This window comes from Zingiber officinale, chromosome 6B (genome assembly GCF_018446385.1).
Source record: "Zingiber officinale cultivar Zhangliang chromosome 6B, Zo_v1.1, whole genome shotgun sequence".
Lineage (NCBI taxonomy): Eukaryota > Viridiplantae > Streptophyta > Magnoliopsida > Zingiberales > Zingiberaceae > Zingiber > Zingiber officinale.
Genome location: NC_055996.1, coordinates 605526 through 625160, shown reverse-complemented (window position 1 = coordinate 625160; position 19635 = coordinate 605526). Strand labels below are relative to the sequence as shown.

Genomic DNA, 19635 nt, shown 5'->3' with positions numbered 1-19635 from the left:
GTGAGACCTTGAACAAAGGGCAGAAAAAATGAAAGGCGAAAACAAATATTAAAGAGAGTAAAATAACTTGAATGTTGCAACTAATTACCTTAAAATAGAAAATGAAAAATGATCCTGATTTTTCAAAAGACACACCTCAATGCTTCAATAACCCCTATCAAATCAAAATTTCAAATTAGGACGGACCAAACTCAGACGTGACTCAGATGAATTTGATTAAAGTCTTCTAGCAGGGGTTGACTTGGCCCAAGCTCGACTTGACCTGACTCGAGCTTGACTTGTCTTGACTTGAGCTCGATTTAACTTACCCGAGCTCAATTTGACTTAACTTCTAAGTCAGCTGATTATCTCCACCGCATCAGTATATAAACAACAAATGAATTTAATTATATATCATATATTTAGGCATTTAATATCAATTTGCACCGACTAGTTTAATTGCATATTATACTGCAAGATCCGACACGAAGTTAATCGAATTCTTCAGGAACAAACAATTGATTATGACAGGGAAATTAGTTTCTAGTCATGTCATATTAATGGATTTAATTCATTTATTTACGACAAAATAATTAAAGAAAATAGCCATACAGTCGTGTCGTTATAGATATTTTATTTTCTTAATTGCAAAATGGAAAAAATGTAAATTGGATCATTGTACTACGTGAATTATATATATATATATACTAAAAACATTAATTTATCCATTTTTACCTTAATACTTTTAATTTTAGTTTTCTTTTGAAAAATATCTGATGCGGTGATGATGAGAGATCATATCTTATGGTCATGGTGGAGGTCAAAGTTAAGACGGTCAACACGTTGATAGCATCGGTCGGTTGTGCGAAGCATGCCCCAACCGAGAGAGAAGGTTCCGGTCCGATCCCGTGTCCGACACAGGAAGATGTCAGATGACAGACTCTCAATGGATTATTGTACACCGAATGGAGGAAAAGACAATGTGCAGAAACCGAGCCGAGCGACTACCCCGCTCGCCCTGGTAGCAGATTTCGACATTGGCAGAGCCTAACTTCGGCCGAGTGGCTACCCCGCTCGGCCGGGTAGTAGATTTCGGCTTTGGTAAAAAAACTCAACTTATGCCGAACGACTACCTCACTCGGTCATGCAGCAGCACTTGACAAAGCAGAGTGGACCTTCGCCCGAGCGACTACCTCGCTCGACTTGACAACAGTACGCGACTCAAACAAAGTGGAGTACGGCTAAGCGAACGTGGCAAAAGCATGATCGAGTTCCAGTCGAGCGGGCTAGAAACAGGAACAGTGAAGTTCCAGGCGAGTGATCAGCCTGCTCAGCCTAGCAGCCAGCCCACTCGACCTAGTAGCATATTCTCTCTGATATCCATCGACATCCTTTTGGGAGTTGGTGCCGCCGACACCGGGCATGAGCAGCTAGAAGATCGTACGGCGGAAGCTTTCACTATCACTTCAGAGATATGCTCGTCCCGTTAAGGTACTGTGTCAGGGATACTTTACTGACAAGTTTTTTCAGGGAAAACTTTGAGAAGTGTGCTCACCTTGGGCCTTGGGGAGCGTGCACGCGCGTTACCAGAACTTATATAAAGGGAGAGTCCAAACATCAATGGAGGTATGTGATATTCATTGTTTGCGCTACAATTTTCTTGTTGTTTCGCCTTATACTCCATCGTCGGTAACTGACTTAAACGTCGGAGACTGACTTAAACGTCGGAGGGTCAATGCCAAGGACCCCTTCCCTGATTCAGTATTAACATAATTTATGTTACAGGTCCAAACGAAATCTACAGATGATCAATAAAAGCATCATATTCCCAACTTTATATCTCTTTAACTTTCGAAGAACATCAATATATCTCTCAAACTAATTTATCAATCAGGTTAAGGACATATTTTATTTTGGCCATTTCAATTTGTGATTCTATGGAATAAAACAAATAACAAATTACATGGTGCAAATAATTGGGAATATAATTAAACTTTCAAATTAAAAATACATTAAAAAAAATGATCTAACATAGGGAAGATATCTATATTCATGCGAGACTTCTAGATAAAGTTTAAAAATAAATTATCAGAATTTAGATTAAATAAATAATATCATATGAAATAATGGTGGTCTTGATGGGAATAAAATTATATTTTTTTTTTATCCTAACCTAAATTAATTTGGACAATTAAAATGGTATAAAATTTAGCATGGAAGGTAATATAATCAATTTGTCATTTTCTAATTCAGTTAATTTAAATATTTATATATTATAGATAAATTATAACATTTAACTAAATTACAAAACTTTTATTCATTTAAAAGAAGTATATGAAAAAATGAAGTACCAAAATTATGCAAGGAATTAACAGGATAGGATAAATCTGTAAATTGATTCACAAATCACAAATAAAAACAGAAATAAAAGAAATAAATTAAGAGGGCATTTGGTTCAGGGGAATAAGAGTGGGGAATGAGAATGAGAATCATTGATTGTCATTGTTAATGTTTGGATTATAGGAATAGGATTACAAATAAGGGAATAAATTCTTGAAATTGGATAATAACTGTTGGGTCCGAAAAGTAGCTAGAGGGGAGGTGAATAGCTCTTCGCGTGCTCGTCGTCAGCGTTGCTCGTTTCTTCAGAGATATGCAGCGGAAATATAAGAAACAAAAGCATAAAACGCTAACAAGGATGGTTTACTTGGTATCCACCTCACAAGAGGTGACTAGTCCAAGGATCCACACCTACTCACGCACCCTCCACTATGAATAACACTCCTTTATGGTAACTACCAAAGGCGGAGAAGCCCTACAACACTCTCAATACAAGAAGAAGAAAGGGAAATACAAGATAAGCAAAAGCTTACAAGATGTGCAATAAAAACCCTAACCCTAACTTCTTCTTCTTGTTTTTGATCCGCCTCTTGACTTGGAAAAGCCTCAAAAAATCTTCAAGAACTGGCAATCTGGAGCTTGGAGAGAGCTATGGAGGTACTGGAGAGTATCTGGAGTGAATCGGTGAAGTTCTTGTTGGATCGAGACGCGCTAGAGGGGGGGTGAATAGCGCTCGTGGCTAAATCGTTTTTCGATTATCGGAAACGTAAGAATTATCGGAGTAATTAAGCAGCGGAATAAAACAAAACAAACACACAGAGACAGGAGGATTTTTACTTCGTTCGGAGCCTTGATCGACTCCTACTCGAAGGCCCGCGATCCTTGATCGCTTCCGGTGGGCAACAACTATAAGCTCGATAAAATGATTACAAGATGAAGTACAAGTAACAGGAAAAACTAGTTATACCGACGACAACAGTAGAATTTTGAAGCTTCGGGTCGTCGGAGACTTGTTGCAGCACTTCCGGGCGTCTTTCGGAGCAGCACGTTGAAGAGAGAAGACTTGGAATTCGTTGTTCTGGTGCTGCTGCTCGAGACCCCTTATAAAGGGTGTTCAAGGCGCCTTGAAGCCCTTCAAGGCGCCTTAAACAGGCCGAGTCACCCGCGGAGATCAGCACAGACTTGGTCGAACTTCATCCAGTTCAAGGCGCCTTCAGCCTACCCAAGGCGCCTTCAACCTTCGACCCAAGGCGCCTTGAACTTCATCTAAGGCGCCTCCAACCTTCTGCGCTGGCTTTTCCTGGTTCGCACCCGAGGCGCCTCGGACACTGTTCATCCGAGTTGTAATTTGCTCCTTTGTTCCTGCAAAATGTGTTAGTCCCAAACACATACCCTGCAAAACAAAGTTAGCACAGAAACATAATGAATGATAAAAGTTTTGACAGCATTCGAACTGTCCGGGTCTGACTTCAGGTTTCCAACCGGAAACCCTAGGTCGACCCGACGCCTATTGTTCCCTCTACGGGGAACGCGTCCTCACCTACTCCACTCAGGAGATTTACTTGTTGCCAGTCCGGTCCTTCAGACCGACTGGACTTTCCGCCTAGGGTTACCACCCCCTAGGACCTAGGGTTACCGCCCCCTAGGGTTTTTCTCCACCTAGGGTTACCACCCCCTAGGACCTAAGGTTGCCGCCCCTTAGGGTTTTCCTCCACCTAGGGTTACCGCCCCCTAGGACCTAAGGTTGCCGCCCCTTAGGATTTTCCTTCACCTAGGGTTACCACCTCCTAGGACCTAAGGTTACCGCCCCTTAGGATTTTCCTTCACCTAGGGTTACCACCCCCTAGGACCTAAGGTTACCCCCCCTTAGGATTTTCCTTCACCTAGGGTTACCACCCCCTAGGACCTAAGGTTACCCCCCTTTAGGATTTTCCCTTGCCTAACCGCAGTTAGGACTTTCCTGAAACCTTATTTAACCACGTTAGATAACAAGGAGTATTAACTTTGAATCTCTTTGCCATTATCAAAACTGAGGTTCGATCGTCGGATGCTTACTGCACCAACAATCTCCCCCTTTTTTATTATGGCAACCGAAATTCAAAGTTAAGTAAAAATGCAATAAAGATACGTATAAATAAGAACAGGCATAAATAAAGCATAGGCACATTCACAAATTCAAAGAATATTATAAATTAAATTCACAACAAAATTTTTGTTTTAATTTAATTTAATTTCTGATACCAAGTAGGAAGAAATTCAAAGAATATTATAAATTAAATTCACAACAAAATTTTTGTTTTAATTTAATTTATAATATTCTTTGAATTTCTTCCTACTCTCCCCCTTTGTCATATATCAAAATACCCAAGAGAGTGAAGAAAATCTGGGCCTTAGCTTAACTTTCAAAGATAATTTTCAATCTTATCTTCCAATCTTTTAATTTACTTTTGATAAACACTTAGTTTTTCTTGTAAGACTTTTAGATAGGTGAAATCATAATTTTGAATGCAAAATTCTTCCTTTAGTTTGAGAGATACTCTTAGCTGAGATAAAGTTATTTTGTCTTTAAACAAATTTTTGTACTTAGCTAAATCTTTTTTTTTTTGTTTTAAACACTTTAAAAAGTACTTAGCTAAAAAATATTTAGCTATATTTGAAAATACTTAGCTATGTTTTCAGCATAAAAATGATTGCGTTGAGAAAATATCTTGCCAAGTAGCTAAGTTTAGAAAATAATTTAACTAAGTTTAGTTAGAGAAAACTTAATTAAGTACTCAGCTTTGAAAACATTTAGCTTATAGAGGAGTTATAATTTAAAAGTCAGGTCATAAATAATTTTAATTTTAAAGCTAAGTTAAAAATAGCTTGAATTTTCGAAGATATGCCAAAAATAGTTTTTAATTGTAAGGTCAAGTCAAAATTTTTAAAGAAAAACTAATTTTAAAACCGACTCAAAATCACTCCCCCTTAATTAATGCCTTAATAAATTTTTGAGTTCAGGAGTTCAAGTATGAGGTTAAATAGATTTTAAGTTGTCCAGATTGTTTTGTTCAGGTATCAGAGCCCTAAAGTATGACCATGCTCAAACTTCAAATCTCCATTTCCTTCAAGGCTAATTTCATATTCTTGTAAGTCTAGTAAATTTAGGGGAGCAAGATTTTCAAGTTAGTTTTTAAGTATTTTTCAAAGGTTTTTGAATAAATTTTTCAAGGATTTTTCAAAGGTTTTTGAATAAGTTTTCCAACTATTTTTCAAAGGATTTTGAAATATTTTTCAAAGGATTTTGAAATAAAGTTTAAAAAGATTTTTTAAAATTATTTTGAAAGATTTGTCAAATAATTTTGAAATGAAGTTTAAAAAGATTTTTAAAATGATTTTGAAAGATCTGTCAAATAATTTTGAAATAAAGTTTAAAAAGTTTTTTAAAATGATTTTGAAAGATCTGTCAAATAATTTTGAAATAAAGTTTAAAAAGTTTTTTAAATAATTTTGAAAGATTTTTTAAATAATTTTGAAATAAAGTTTAAAAAGATTTTTAAATAATTTTGAAATTAATTTTGAGAAGATTTTTAAATAATTTTGAAAAGATTTTTAAATAATTTTGAAATGAATTTTGAAAAGATTTTAAAATAATTTTGAAAAGATTTTGTAAAGATTTTTAAAATAATTTTGAAAAGATTTTTAAATAATTTTGAAAAGATTTTTAAATAATTTAGAAATGAATTTTGAAAAGATTTTAAAATAATTTTGAAAAGATTTTTAAATAATTTTGAAATGAATTTTGAAAATATTTTAAAATAATTTTGAAAAGATTTTTAAATAATTTAGAAATGAATTTTGAAAAGATTTTTTAAATAATTTTCAAAAAGATTTTGAAAAGATTTTAAAATAATTTTGAAAAGATTTTGAAAAGATTTTTAAAATAATTTTGAAATGATTTTGAAAAGATTTTAAAATAATTTTGAAAAGATTTTGTAAAGATTTTTAAAATAATTTTGAAATGATTTTGTAAAGATTTTTTAAATAATTTTCAAAAAGATTTTGAAAAGATTTTAAAATAATTTTGAAAAAAAAATTGTAAAGATTTTAAAATAATTTTCAAATTATGTTTTAAATCAATTTTAATTTCTTAGTCATCTCACCCGATCTAAATTTTCAATCAGGGAACCCTATAATTGTTGTGAGATGAATTGAGGTTCAATTTAAGGGTTTGGTTTAACTTTGTGTTAGATTCAGGTTTAGCTTTTGGTTCAACAAATAAGCATTCTTTGGATAAACTTCTGGGCTATGGTGAGTCACAAGGAACTCATTAAAGTAACCATGCCTTCGAGGTTTTCCAAATAGTCCTACCCATTGAACTTAATACTAAACTTTGGTCTAACTAGTTAGGATCCATTTAAGGGTAGCTTCGGTTAGTTCCACTTGGCCAAATGCACCAAGTCGAAGCCATATCTTCCTAGACATGCGATGCCCAAGCTTCCCTAACGTACTATCATCCAAGTTAAACTTAACCCATTTTAATCTAACCTTAATTACCTCCGGGTAATATACTCTTAATTACCCTTATCGGGTGGATTAATTTCGGAGGTGCCAGCTATTCTGGAGCCTCCTCCTATGTTATTGATTTACGTTTTATTAAGTTAAATAAATAAAAGGTACTTGATTATAACTTGGTTTGTACTGTTTAAGTTTTACTTTAGATTTATAACCCAAGTCTAGATTTCGTGATTTGACTAAATTATTAACAATCTTCTCTAATTTATCAACTTTATCTTTTAAAATATTATTTTGTATTTCTACTTTTCTAAGAGTTAATTTCTTATTTTTATTTGAATTAATTTTGTTCATTACATTATTAGCATGCATATCTAATTTTGAAGAGAAATCTATACTAGAGCAAGCAGGATTAGTTAAGCTAGTGCGATCATGTGTTGCAAAAACTGGATTTTCATATAATGTAAATGTACTAACCTTGATTTCTCCCTCTGGATTCTTGGATCTTCTTTCTGGGCATTGTCTTTTGCAGTGACCCATTAGTTTGCATTTGGAGCATTTGATGTATTTCTTCCCTCTCCTGATCATTTTCTCCTTCTCTTCCGATTGTGCCGGTCGAGTCTTACGAGTGGGGCAGTCGTTTCTATAGTGCCCTCTCTCCCTACACTTAAAACAGATTATGAGAGATTTACAATTTGAATTTACAATTTTACCTTTTAGATCTGTGATAGGATCCTCCCCCTTGATTGTTGCCATTTCAAATTCTGACTCAGATTCAGATATCTCGTCTTTGGCCATCAGTGTTATGATATCGGTTTGCTCTGATTTTTCTGAGTCTGGTTCGGAGGTTGACTCTGAGGATTCAATTTCAAATCCGGACTCAGGTTCTATTCGATCTTCTAACTCTGAAGGGATCTCATAAAGCTTGAGCACTTTCTCCCAAAGCTCCTTAGCATTATTGAACTTTCCAACTCGATCAAGATCTGAATTTGTTAGTCCGCATAGGAGAATGTAAGTTGCTTTTGCATTTGCCTCGAATGTCCTTATTGTTTGTGCATCCCACTTGTCACAGGTGATGGGTACACCTTCTTTGGTGGGGAGAGTGAATCCAATATGGACTATGGTCCATATTTCTGCTTCGGTCTTTAATTGATGCTCCACCTGGTCTTTCCAGTATCTGAAGTTCTCGTCAGACAGCAGTGGTAGGGATGTGGAGTTGTACCCATCTTCGTAGGCCATTAGAAGGAATCTCGTAAAATAAACACAATAAAACTTGTTCCAAGACTTAGTCTTGGATTAGTAGTGCGGGAGAGAAATAAAGATAGTAATCCAGGAATTTCGAAAAAAAATAATAATAAAATATTATTAAAATAATATTAAAAAATATTACCACAAATTTTTGAAAACGTAATATTTCGCTAATTCCAATTAATGGTGAAAAAATGAGAATTAAATTTTCAAAACAGTTTTGGAGGGGAAAAACGAAAGGCGTAAGAATGCTTGAATGGTGGTTGCACCAGTTCAAAGCGACCCCGCTCTGATACCAATTGTTGGATCGAGACGCACTAGAGGGGGGGGTGAATAGCGCTCGTGGCTAAATCGTTTTTCGATTATCGGAAACGTAAGAATTATCGGAGTAATTAAGCAGCGGAATAAAACAAAACAAACACACAGAGACAGGAGGATTTTTACTTCGTTCGGAGCCTTGATCGACTCCTACTCGAAGGCCCGCGATCCTTGATCGCTTCCGGTGGGCAACAACTATAAGCTCGATAAAATGATTACAAGATGAAGTACAAGTAACAGGAAAAACTAGTTATACCGACGACAACAGTAGAATTTTGAAGCTTCGGGTCGTCGGAGACTTGTTGCAGCACTTCCGGGCGTCTTTCGGAGCAGCACGTTGAAGAGAGAAGACTTGGAATTCGTTGTTCTGGTGCTGCTGCTCGAGACCCCTTATAAAGGGTGTTCAAGGCGCCTTGAAGCCCTTCAAGGCGCCTTAAACATGCCGAGTCACCCGCGGAGATCAGCACAGACTTGGTCGAACTTCATCCAGTTCAAGGCGCCTTCAGCCTACCCAAGGCGCCTTCAACCTTCGACCCAAGGCGCCTTGAACTTCATCTAAGGCGCCTCCAACCTTCTGTGCTGGCTTTTCCTGGTTCGCACCCGAGGCGCCTCCAAGCTCCATGGAGGCGCCTCGGACACTGTTCATCCGAGTTGTAACTTGCTCCTTTGTTCCTGCAAAATGTGTTAGTCCCAAACACATACCCTGCAAAACAAAGTTAGCACAGAAACATAATGAATGATAATAATAAAAGTTTTGACAGCATTCGAACTGTCCGGGTCTGACTTCAGGTTTCCAACCGGAAACCCTAGGTCGACCCGACGCCTACTGTTCCCTCTACGGGGAACGCGTCCTCACCTACTCCCCTCAGGAGAGATTACTTGATGTCAGTCTGGTCCTCCAGACCGACTGGACTTTCCGCCTAGGGTTACCACCCCCTAGGACCTAGGGTTACCGCCCCCTAGGGTTTTTCTCCACCTAGGGTTACCACCCCCTAGGACCTAGGGTTACCGCCCCCTAGGGTTTTTCTCCACCTAGGGTTACCACCCCCTAGGGTTTTCCTCCACCTAGGGTTACCGCCCCCTGGAACCTAAGGTTGCCGCCCCTTAGGATTTTCCTTCACCTAGGGTTACCACCTCCTAGGACCTAATGTTACCGCCCCTTAGGATTTTCCTTCACCTAGGGTTACCACCCCCTAGGACCTAAGGTTACCCCCCCTTAGGATTTTCCTTCACCTAGGGTTACCACCCCCTAGGACCTAAGGTTACCCCCCCTTAGGATTTTCCCTTGCCTAACCGCAGTTAGGACTTTCCTGAAACCTTATTTAACCACGTTAGATAACAAGGAGTATTAACTTTGAATCCCTTTGCCATTATCAAAACTGAGGTTCGATCGTCGGATGCTTACTGCACCAACAGTTCTGCCGAAGGAAATGAACGCCTGCGGCTTAAATCGACGCCAACGGTCGGATCCTGATCGATTGGATTGCTCCCAATCGATCGGGAAGGCTTTGGATCGATCCACGGATCGATCCAGAGCGCCTCTGTGCTCTCTGGAATAGCCTGGATCGATCGATGGATCGATCCAGGGCTTATCGCGCATAAATAGCAGCTCCCAATCGATCCACTGATCGATTGGGACCTCTGGATCGATCCACCGATCGATCCAGAGGGGTTCTGTTCGCGGGGACTCACCGGATCGATCGGCCGATCGATCCAGATCTGCTGGATCAATCGGCTGATCAATCCAAATCTGCTGGATCAATCGGCTGATCAATCCAGATCTTGGTTTTTGCCCAAAACCAAGTCCAAAGCCCCCTAAACCAACATCTAGTCAACCATGACTTGTTGGTACATAAGACCTAGCATCCGGTCACCCTTGACCAGTTAGGACTCTCTCACCAAGTGTCTGGTCAATCCCTTTGACCTACTTGGACTTTTCTCTTCTTGCCAAGTATCCGGTCAATCCCTCTGACCTACTTGGACTTTTCTTCCTCGTGCCAAGTATCCGGTCAATCCCTTTGACCTACTTGGACTCTCACCAGATGTCTGGTCAACGTTGGCCCCTCTGGATTTCTCCTGCCTGACTTCACTCACCATGACTTTCCCAATTGCCTAGCTTCACTCACTAGGTCTTTCACCTGGCTTCACTCACCAGGATTTTCCTCCTGCCTAGCTTCACTCACTAGGACTTCCCAATTGCCTAGCTTCACTCACTAGGTCTTTCACCTGGCTTCACTCACCAGGATTTTCCCTTCTGCCTAACATCCTAGTTAGGACTTCTCAGTCAAGTATCCGGTTATCCTTGACCTACTTGACTCTTCTTCAATCAACCTTGTATTGTCAAACATCGAAACTTAAACCAAGACTCAAGCTTGGTCAACCTTGACCTGAGGGATATTGTACCAACAATAACTCATTCCAATGTACCTCCCCTTCAATGAGTCATTACCCTATTTTCATCAATCAAAATATTCCTTTATTCGAAAAATACCCTTGACCTAAAACTAAAATTTCTCCCTTAATATCAAATATCAAAATATATTTATTTATTTTTGCTTTCATATCACTTCTCTCTCCTTATCCTCTCTCATCATATTTTCTCTCTCATCATGTTATCACACACTTTCTCTATCCTTAATCTCTCCTATCACACTCTCTTTCCTCTTTTTTCTCATTACACTTTCTCTCTCATCATACTTTATCTCTCCTTAATTTTTTCCATCACACTCTCTTACTTCTTTTTTTTCTCATCATACTTTCTCTCTCATCATAATTTCTCTCTCCTCAATCTCTCCCATCATACCCTCTTTTCTCTTTTTTCCTCATCACACTTTCGCTCTCATCACACTTTCTCTCTCCTCAATCTCTCTTGTCACACTCCCTCCTTTTTTTTCCTCATCATACTTTCTCTCTCATCATACTTTCTCTCTCCTCAATCTCTCTCATCACACTCACTATTTTCTTTTTTTTCTCATCACACTTTCTCTCTCATCATATTTTCTCTCTCCTCAATCTCTCTCATCACACTCACTATTTTCTTTTTTTCTCATCACACTTTCTCTCTCACCATACTTTTTCTCTCCTCAATCTCTCTCATCACACTCTCTCTCCTCATTTTTCCTCGTTACATTTTCTCTCTCTTCATACTTTTTTTCTCATCTTCTCTCATCATGCTTTCTCCTATCACACTCTCTTTTCTAATTTTCTCTCATCACACTTTCTCTCTCTTCATTCTTTCTCATCATACTTTCTCTCTCATCATTCTCTTTCATCATATTTTTCTCTCACATTCATCTTTCTCTTACATCTATTTCTTTCTCTTATTTTCCTTTAAGGGTAAAAAAGAAAATTTTGATTTATTTCGATAGAAAATATGCAACTAACAAAACATTGCTTTTAAGAGTGATATCCATGCTCATACATATTCCTATTCCACTATACAATGACAATGAGTAGATTCGGATTGAATTCTATATTTTTTTTATTTATATTAATTAAATATTTACCTCTATACTTATACTCATTAAATGATGAGATGTTAAAATTTACATGTTTCTTTCCATAAATACTCTCATCTTTTCTCAAAAGGTCCATCGAAAGAAACGTTTCCCTTTCCCTCTGTTTAAGCCTGTTTGACTACCCAAGAGGGGAGGGTAGGGCAGTGGTGGTGCTGAGCTGTTTCCCTGTTCAATAGTTTTAATAAATATAAAATTTATTTCATATTTTCCCTTTCCTAATTATTTTATTTCATTTCTTAAAATCATGTAATTCCCCATGTTCATGGTTGATTCTGGTTCAATCCACAAAAGCCAACATCTTGCTTTAGTGTTGGCCCCTAATGTGAATGATAGGAACCCCAGCTAAAGGTGGCTCCTTTGAAGTGTTCCTCTATTATTTTGTCAACAAGATCTTACAAAATCTAATCACCCAAAATTTTGGCCATCAATCAATTATCATATCATCATCTCCCTGCCATTCAGCATCATTACCCCCTTAAGCGCCATGGCATGCAAGATGAAGCCCCCACAGTTGGATTTGGAGCCTTATTTTTATAACCATTTTGTCTCTCTCATGCACACACGCACTACAAAACCTTTACTTTCCTCTCTATGCAACAGTGAGCCCTCTCTCCTCTCCTCTTCCTCTTCCTCTTCCTCTCTGCCTCACCATTGGAGCCCTAGTAAGGTACGACTGGTTTTGTATGCGGAAAGGAGCCGCCTTTGAAGGAGGGGAGGAAGAGGAGAGGCATTTTGCCCGTCGGGTGGAGTTTTCACTGCTCTCTTGGTGCACAAGTTCATCTACATCCATCTCACTGCGCCATGGGTCCAAGCTTTGACTACGCCCCGTCCATTCTCTTCTGCGCCGAGGGCAACGACAGCATCCTGGGATTTGACGAGGAGGAGGAGGGTAGGCGTAGCCCTAGTTGGGCTCCTGAATTAAAAAGGCGCGATTTTGGGAGAGATTGCTTCATGGATTTCCCGCTGCAGTCAGATGAGTGTTTGAGCTTGTTGATCGAGAGGGAGATGGAGCACCTTCCCAGGGAGGACTACGGCGAGCGGCTGCGCTCCGGAGCATTAGACCTCGCCGTCAGGGAAGGGACTATTGATTGGATGTGGAAGGTGAAGTTTCCCTGCTTCATTCTTTTTCTTAAATCAGAAAGTGAAGAACTAAGAAATCCCCATTTTTGTTCTGTCTACTTCCTCCTCCCCTTGCATTATTTTATCTCCACCACAATTTTTTTAAACGATCTGTTACTTCGAGATTCCCAACTCTACTTGTATATCTTATTTCGGTTATTTGACCCAAATATATTTTCTTATGACTGTAAATTTAGAGGATGCATTTTTCATTCTTAGTATTCTGATATCTGCATGCTTAAGCTGTCGTTTACGACCTCTTTCCTCTTTGATCTCTTCTTTTTTGTTGTGCTTTTGTTCTCAGTTATGAATCGACATATTTTGTGAATGATGAACAGGTTCATGCTTACTATAAATTTGGACCACTGAGTGCCTGTTTATGTGTCAACTATTTGGATCGGTTCCTCAGTGCCTATGAGCTTCCAGTAAGAATCATTAGTCATTCAATTCTTTTATCGATTCTAATCTTAAGGTAAATGTAAATTGTCATCTTTAGCAAGGCAAATCTTGGATGATGCAACTACTGGCTTTGGCCTGCCTATCTTTAGCTGCCAAGATGGAGGAAACTGAAGTCCCATTGATCTTGGATCTACAGGTGGAACAACGAATGAAAAGTAGTAGAAATCTACCATGTAATCTTCTTTGAAACAAAAAAACCTCTTTGTTTTAGCTGCCTTTGAATTGCGTGGAACAGGTCGGCGAGGCAAAGTTTTTGTTTGAAGCTAAAACCATCCAGAGAATGGAGCTTCAGGTGCTGAGTACCCTAAAATGGAGGATGCAAATTGTGACTCCTTTCTCATTCATAGATTTTTTCCTTCACAAACTCAATGGTGGCAATGTGCCTTCCGAGCTATTGCTCTCGCGGTCTGTTGAACTCATGTTGAGCACTTTTCGAGGTACATTTCTTACTTGAAGAAGTAAATTTTACAATCTGATTCATCAGAAGAGTTTGTGTTCGATGATTTAAGAGTCAAGCCACTTGACGCAGGTATTGATTTCTTAGCATTCAGACCTTCGGTGATCGCTGCCGCCATTGCGCTGATTGTTTTGGAAGAAACTGAGATTGTAAATGTCGAGAGCACCTTGACTTGTTGTTCCCACGTAGCAAAGGTGAATTCTTTTTCCTTGAACTAAGGCACATTTTGATACGAAGAGTGCAGGATTAGTTTGTTGCGAATATCGCAGGAAGAGGTGCTGAAATGCTTCCAAGTGATCAAAGACAAAGTGCTGATGAGAAGTCAATCAGGTAATGTTAGCTCCTCGATATCCTATGTGCCTCGAAGCCCATTTGGGGTGCCGGATGCTGCTTGCCTGAGCAACAAGAGTGACGATACAATTGCCGTCTCATCTCCGGCCAGCAAAAGGAGGAAAATAAGCAGATAATGAACATAAAGATAAAGCTTTTGCGTTAACCTCTCTCTAAGAACTCTTGAGAGGTGTCGATTGGTTCTTTCAACAACTGTATTTTGGTTTGGTGAGGGAGGATTTTGCTATTTTTCAGAGTCTAGCCAAGAAAACAAGAAACAAAGATCTTCAAAGAGAGAGAGAGAAAAAACAAATACAAGAATCAGAGATGTTGTAAAAGATCAGAAATGCTTCCAAGGAAAGTTGCTAGAGAGCAATAATGTATTACTTGTTCTTCTCAAGATGAAACCAGGAACCAAATTATTGTGAGGATCCAAAGTGAATAGTGCATTCAGAGAAAAAAAAAAAAGAAGAGGAAAACATGAAAGCACCATAAAACATTAAATATTTCCTTATTTATTGCTGCTAAGAATTCAATTTTTGGCTTTTGTAGTGCCTATCATCATATTAGGTGGTGTGGGACTGCAGGTGGACCTCTCTTCGAAGTTTCAGTTAAGGATATTATACAATAGCAGTACTGAAAGAGATGAGTGGTTTTGTTTAGCCATTGCTAAGCATCTGGTGACAGAGGTTCAATCCATCAATGGCCATGCCCTTTGAAGTTCCTTCTGGCATTTGGACTTGATAATGTCCATGAGAGGCTGGTTGGCAGCCACTGAGATGGACTTCATTTAAAGGTGGTCACATGGAATCACTGTGCTCGCCATTGTTTTGGCTTTATCTGGATTAGGTCGAGTGCAGTGATAGTGTTCGACAGAGAGGTAGTGGGAGGCATCAATTTTTAACCTGTGTTACTATATTTTACACTCGACTGAAGTGGAATCGAGCTGGCTACACACAATGAATCAAAGGCACTGCGTGCTGCACAGTTCTTAGGGCATGGAGGGTTCAATGAAGGGTTCTCTAAAATGAAAGTTGAGGGACCATTTCTAGTGAATAAAGTAGTCTAGGAGTAAAATAAAACCGTATGACTTTTAGTACGGTTCATGAAATCATAAGGAATATTGTGAGTCATAGATGAACAATAATGTCACCATGGTACTAAAATTTTGTCACAAGGAATTTGTTTTCGGGATGGATTCGCTTGGAGTGTTCGACTTAACCTAGCTCACATGCATACGTCTAGGGCTCCAATTTTATTGTGGTCCTTGATTTTTAAAAATTTTGAGATTCTTGAATGCTTGTTTTTTTGCTTGGAGTATGAAAAATGATTAAGATGGTCGTACTCGCATTGTCCGCCTAACTTGAATTTGGTCCCTTATCAGCCTTTGTTAAGGTGCTTGTTCACTTATCCATGTTTTCAGCAACTTGCTTAAATTAATTCATATTTTGGTCATTCGATTTAAAAATCATCTTAATAAAGCAAATATTTGTTTCTTTTGTAAGGTAGGAACCAATGGCAAAGCAGTCCAAAAATACGCATAAAGATTCGAATCTAGTAACATAGGTAATCAGCCACCAAACCGTTCGGTCTAATGGTGGTATATTAAAATTATCAAAAAAAAATTTCTTTATATAGTATACTCTTGGTATACAAATAAAATTATACCAATATCGTATATCAAAATTTCAGTAGTGTTAAATTTCATACTGATCCTATTTGGAGGAGGTAGAAATGGTGCACTGGACATGTGGTTCTATTGTTGGTCAGAAGAATACTTTAACTTGGAGGGAAAAAGACTTTGCACCTCTATTTTTTCTGCACGTACCAAAGAGAGAGTTAAGGAGAATGTTAAGCAAGAATTAAGGAAAGGGTTCTGACGTAGATATTTCGACGTTCAAGTCAATAAGGTAGTCAAACGAAAGTGGAAAAGATGAATAGTAAATACGGATGCATTATATAAAGTCTGTAAAATGTATTGCAAACTAAAAGCATAACTTGCCCATGGAGAGGATCTTTTTTTATATCATCTCTCATAATCTCTGTAATAATGAAATGACAAAGAATATTTATTGTCAGAAGATGTAGGATAATGGAAGATATATAGTCTAAAAAATGTATAGTCATCTTCCAAGGAATCTTCCGTTACATATATAAGACTAGTCTTTGTAACTTAGACAATAAATAAGACATTTGAGATTATTTACTCTCAGAAGCTAGAATATGTATAGCCACACTCATAGGAAGATTCTATTACAGGTATAGAGAAATATTTCCTGATAAATAGTTATTGTTCTCTGTAGATTATTGTGATTCTTTGACAATGTTGTCTCTTGAAGGTGGTTCGACTGGACTTATATCCGACCGACTCTATGATGTGTGCCTGACACATGAGTGATGGGGAGTTTAGTCTCATAAATTTGGTCGATTCCTTAGGCCAAGCAGCTATATACTAAGTGTCCTGGCACTGTGAAGTAGGGAACTATGCTTTGTAAGTCCGACCGGTACTTGGGTTGATCGACTGTACACTGGGAGACTACTTTGGTTGTGTGATGGGAGAATACCTTTGAAGGATGAGGGCTAAGCCATAGACATTCGACCTGATCTTTGTCCAACTGAGTTTATTTTGTGTTTTGGCACTGAATAGAGCTTTAAGTATCTCCTGTCCAACCGGCGTTATAGGCCGATCAACTGTATACTAAGAGACATGCTTGCGGAATGGAGAGAGCTGAGCCCTATAAGTACCTCCCGCTATAGGGCCGACCAACTATATCCTGGATGCTTTTGACATTAAAATGGAGCACCAAAACTCTTAAGCCAAACGGGCTATGGAGCCGACCAACTTCTTACTAAGAGACTTAGCACTGAGGAATGATGAGTTGAGCCCGGGTAAGGATGACTCGTTCAACTACATACACTCTGACTTTGATTATCATCTCACTAAGATTTGACTGCTATCTTATTTTGACTTTAATTGTCATGTCATATTGATCATTAGGTCTATTCACAATACACCGTATCATATATTATTTAGGATAAAATTTTAATGTCAGTATTATATATAAAAAATTTTAAGATAAATATTATACTGGTATCGATATTAAAAATTTTAATACTATATTATATCATACAATTTTTTTTAATATAATATAAAATTAAAATGATTTAGTATATTTCGATAGATAGGTATGATATAACAAAAATTTTTAATATTTCTCCCGCTTCAGCCCTAAAAGAACTCTTTCTGATCGGCATGTCTATAGAGGAATTGGAATTGGAATTGGAATCGGAATCAGTGCTGCTGTTTGTTCTTCTTCCTATCAAGTATCAATAACAGTATGTCTTAAAGCCTCACCAGTTGAATTGTCGCCTTGCGGGGCCCTAGACATCGACGACTGGATTGTTATTATGATATACGACCCGATAAGCACTGTGTCTGTCTGTAAACTTGTCGTCCCGCGTCTCACGTGAACGCCACGTATTTTCATCGATGAGGAATGATGAGCGAGTCGCTACGACCTAGCCACGTTGGACACTCTCCCTTTGCCGTGGGACCTCTTTTCCCTCCTCCCCGGGCCCCACCTTACCCTGCGCTGCAGCCCCATGCGCGACTCCACCGCCTGGAGCGCCGCCGCCACCTCCGCCATCGACGGCCTACGCCCCGCTTCCGCCGCCACGCACTTGCTCGCCACCTCAGCTACCGCCTTCGCCGCTTCCTCCTCCCTCTTCCCTGCTGGCGCGGCTCGCGGATCCCACAGTTCCCCGAACCTTCCCTCCGCCACCAGCGGCGCCGCCCAGTCCACCAGCGAAGGCGGGCTGTACTCCACGTCAATTGCTTCCCGCCCACTGAGGATCTCGAGGAGGACGACGCCGAAGCTGTACACGTCAGTCTTGTCGCCGACGTGTTCCGGGCGGACGTAGGCGGGGTCGAGGTAACCCATGGTGCCAGCCGGCGGAGGCAGAGAAGCGGCAATGGCACCGACGGGGGCAGGTATGCGGATGGCGAGGCCGAAGTCAGCGAGCCGAGGCAAGCCGTCGGCGCCGAGCAGGAGGTTGGCGGGCTTGACGTCGCGGTGGGCGACGCGGAGGGAGTGGAGCCGGGCGAGGGCGGCGGCGGAGAGGCGGGCGAGGCGGATGCGGATGGGGAAGGGCGGAGGCGGACGCTGAGGATGATGGAGAAGATCGTGGAGAGAGCCACGCGGCATGAAGTCGACGACTGCGATGCGAGGGGCGGAGGAGGTGGCGCCGACGAGGTTGACGAACAGAGGAGTGCGGGGGAGGGAGGAGAGGAGTTCGATCTCCGCGTCGGTGGCGGAGGAGGAGTCGAACTGGAGAGAGGAGTGGGAGGGGACCTTGGCAGCGGAAAGAAGTCGGCCGCCGTCGAGAGAGGCAAGGAAGACGGACCCGTGGCTGCCGCGGCCGAGGAGGGCGGAAGCAGAGAAGCCCGAAGTGGCGGCTTCGATCTCCTCGTACGTGAACACCCTGTACTGTTTCTTCTCTCCCCCAGCTTCCTCCCTCTCTCCCTCCTCTCGACGCCGCGCGATGCAACAGGCGATGACGGAAAGCCTCATCCCTGTGCCGATGGACACTGTGCAGCTGTAAGTTGGATCGGAAGAGAGTAGGAAATATAACAGAGGAGCCGCCGGCGTAGGCGGAGGGATGTCTGTTAATTAACTTTTTGTGTTCCCCACTAATCAATCGATGTGCCACCAACTAACTGATTAACTTAATTAACACCTCTCCCCCAGTCCCACCCACCCACTCGTGGGACCCGCGCGTGATTGTCAATCTACGAATTGGGTGTCGAAGACGCATTCATAGATCCTGCCCTTCGATGCGTTGAATGTGTAAATTTATCTTATTTTATTATTTGTTTGTTTCACATTTATCCAATTGATCAGTTCGATTGAGTTCGATATATACCTAATATTTGGATTCGGATTTAGTCGTATTTAATTTCACCTGTGCACGACGCTTTCATCATCGGCTTTGTGCATGCACATGTTCCGTTGTGTCTCTCGGCCATTGATCTTCCACGAGCTGGCAATTGTTCAGCTTGCACATGTTACAGTTGAACGAGTCAAAGCCAACAGATCCGATTGGTCCAGAGACAGCTTTCAAAGTTATCCTCGTGTTGGGCTCTCCTCGGCGCGCGCCATCAACCAAACGGTACTCTGGCTATCTTAATTCTTACGTACACACGGTAGTCGTAGTGCGGTAGCTTTTCTTCCTGCTTTGATTCGCATTATTTTACCCTGATTGGCGGCCGCTAGCTGCAACAGCTAGCTAGCGTTGAGTTAGGCATGCAGCAAATGCTGGAACAGCTCGCACTCCCACCTCTCGCCCTCCCAGTAGCATTTCTAACTTCTTAAA

General features: G+C 40.1%; 2 protein-coding genes across 2 annotated transcripts; one reads left to right on the top strand and one right to left on the bottom strand.

The window, feature by feature from the left end:
• Nucleotides 1-12442: 12442 nt before the first annotated feature.
• On the top strand, nt 12443-14659 carry LOC121991652 (cyclin-D3-1-like). The gene is made up of 6 exons (XM_042545638.1): nt 12443-12998; nt 13355-13441; nt 13513-13611; nt 13711-13912; nt 14005-14126; nt 14202-14659. The coding sequence occupies exons 1-6, from the start codon at nt 12699-12701 to the stop codon at nt 14397-14399; spliced, it is 1008 nt and encodes a 335-aa protein (XP_042401572.1). The 5' UTR covers nt 12443-12698; the 3' UTR covers nt 14400-14659.
• A 1807-nt stretch (nt 14660-16466) lies between these two features.
• Nucleotides 16467-18945, bottom strand: LOC121991651 (serine/threonine-protein kinase-like protein At1g28390). Its single transcript, XM_042545637.1, has one exon. It carries the CDS (start codon nt 18831-18833, stop codon nt 17775-17777), a length of 1059 nt encoding a protein of 352 aa, XP_042401571.1. The 5' UTR covers nt 18834-18945; the 3' UTR covers nt 16467-17774.
• Between the last annotated feature and the right edge of the window lie 690 nt (nt 18946-19635).

Excerpts from the sequence above, each read along its gene's own strand:
- LOC121991652 (XM_042545638.1), top strand. The coding sequence starts at position 12,699 with ATGGGTCCAAGCTTTGACTACGCCCCGTCCATTCTCTTCTGCGCCGAG. Across the intron at positions 13,913-14,004 it reads CATGTTGAGCACTTTTCGAG|GTATTGATTTCTTAGCATTC; the intron begins GTACATTTCTTA and ends CACTTGACGCAG. Across the intron at positions 14,127-14,201 it reads GTTGTTCCCACGTAGCAAAG|GAAGAGGTGCTGAAATGCTT; the intron begins GTGAATTCTTTT and ends CGAATATCGCAG.
- LOC121991651 (XM_042545637.1), bottom strand. The coding sequence starts at position 18,833 with ATGAGGCTTTCCGTCATCGCCTGTTGCATCGCGCGGCGTCGAGAGGAG.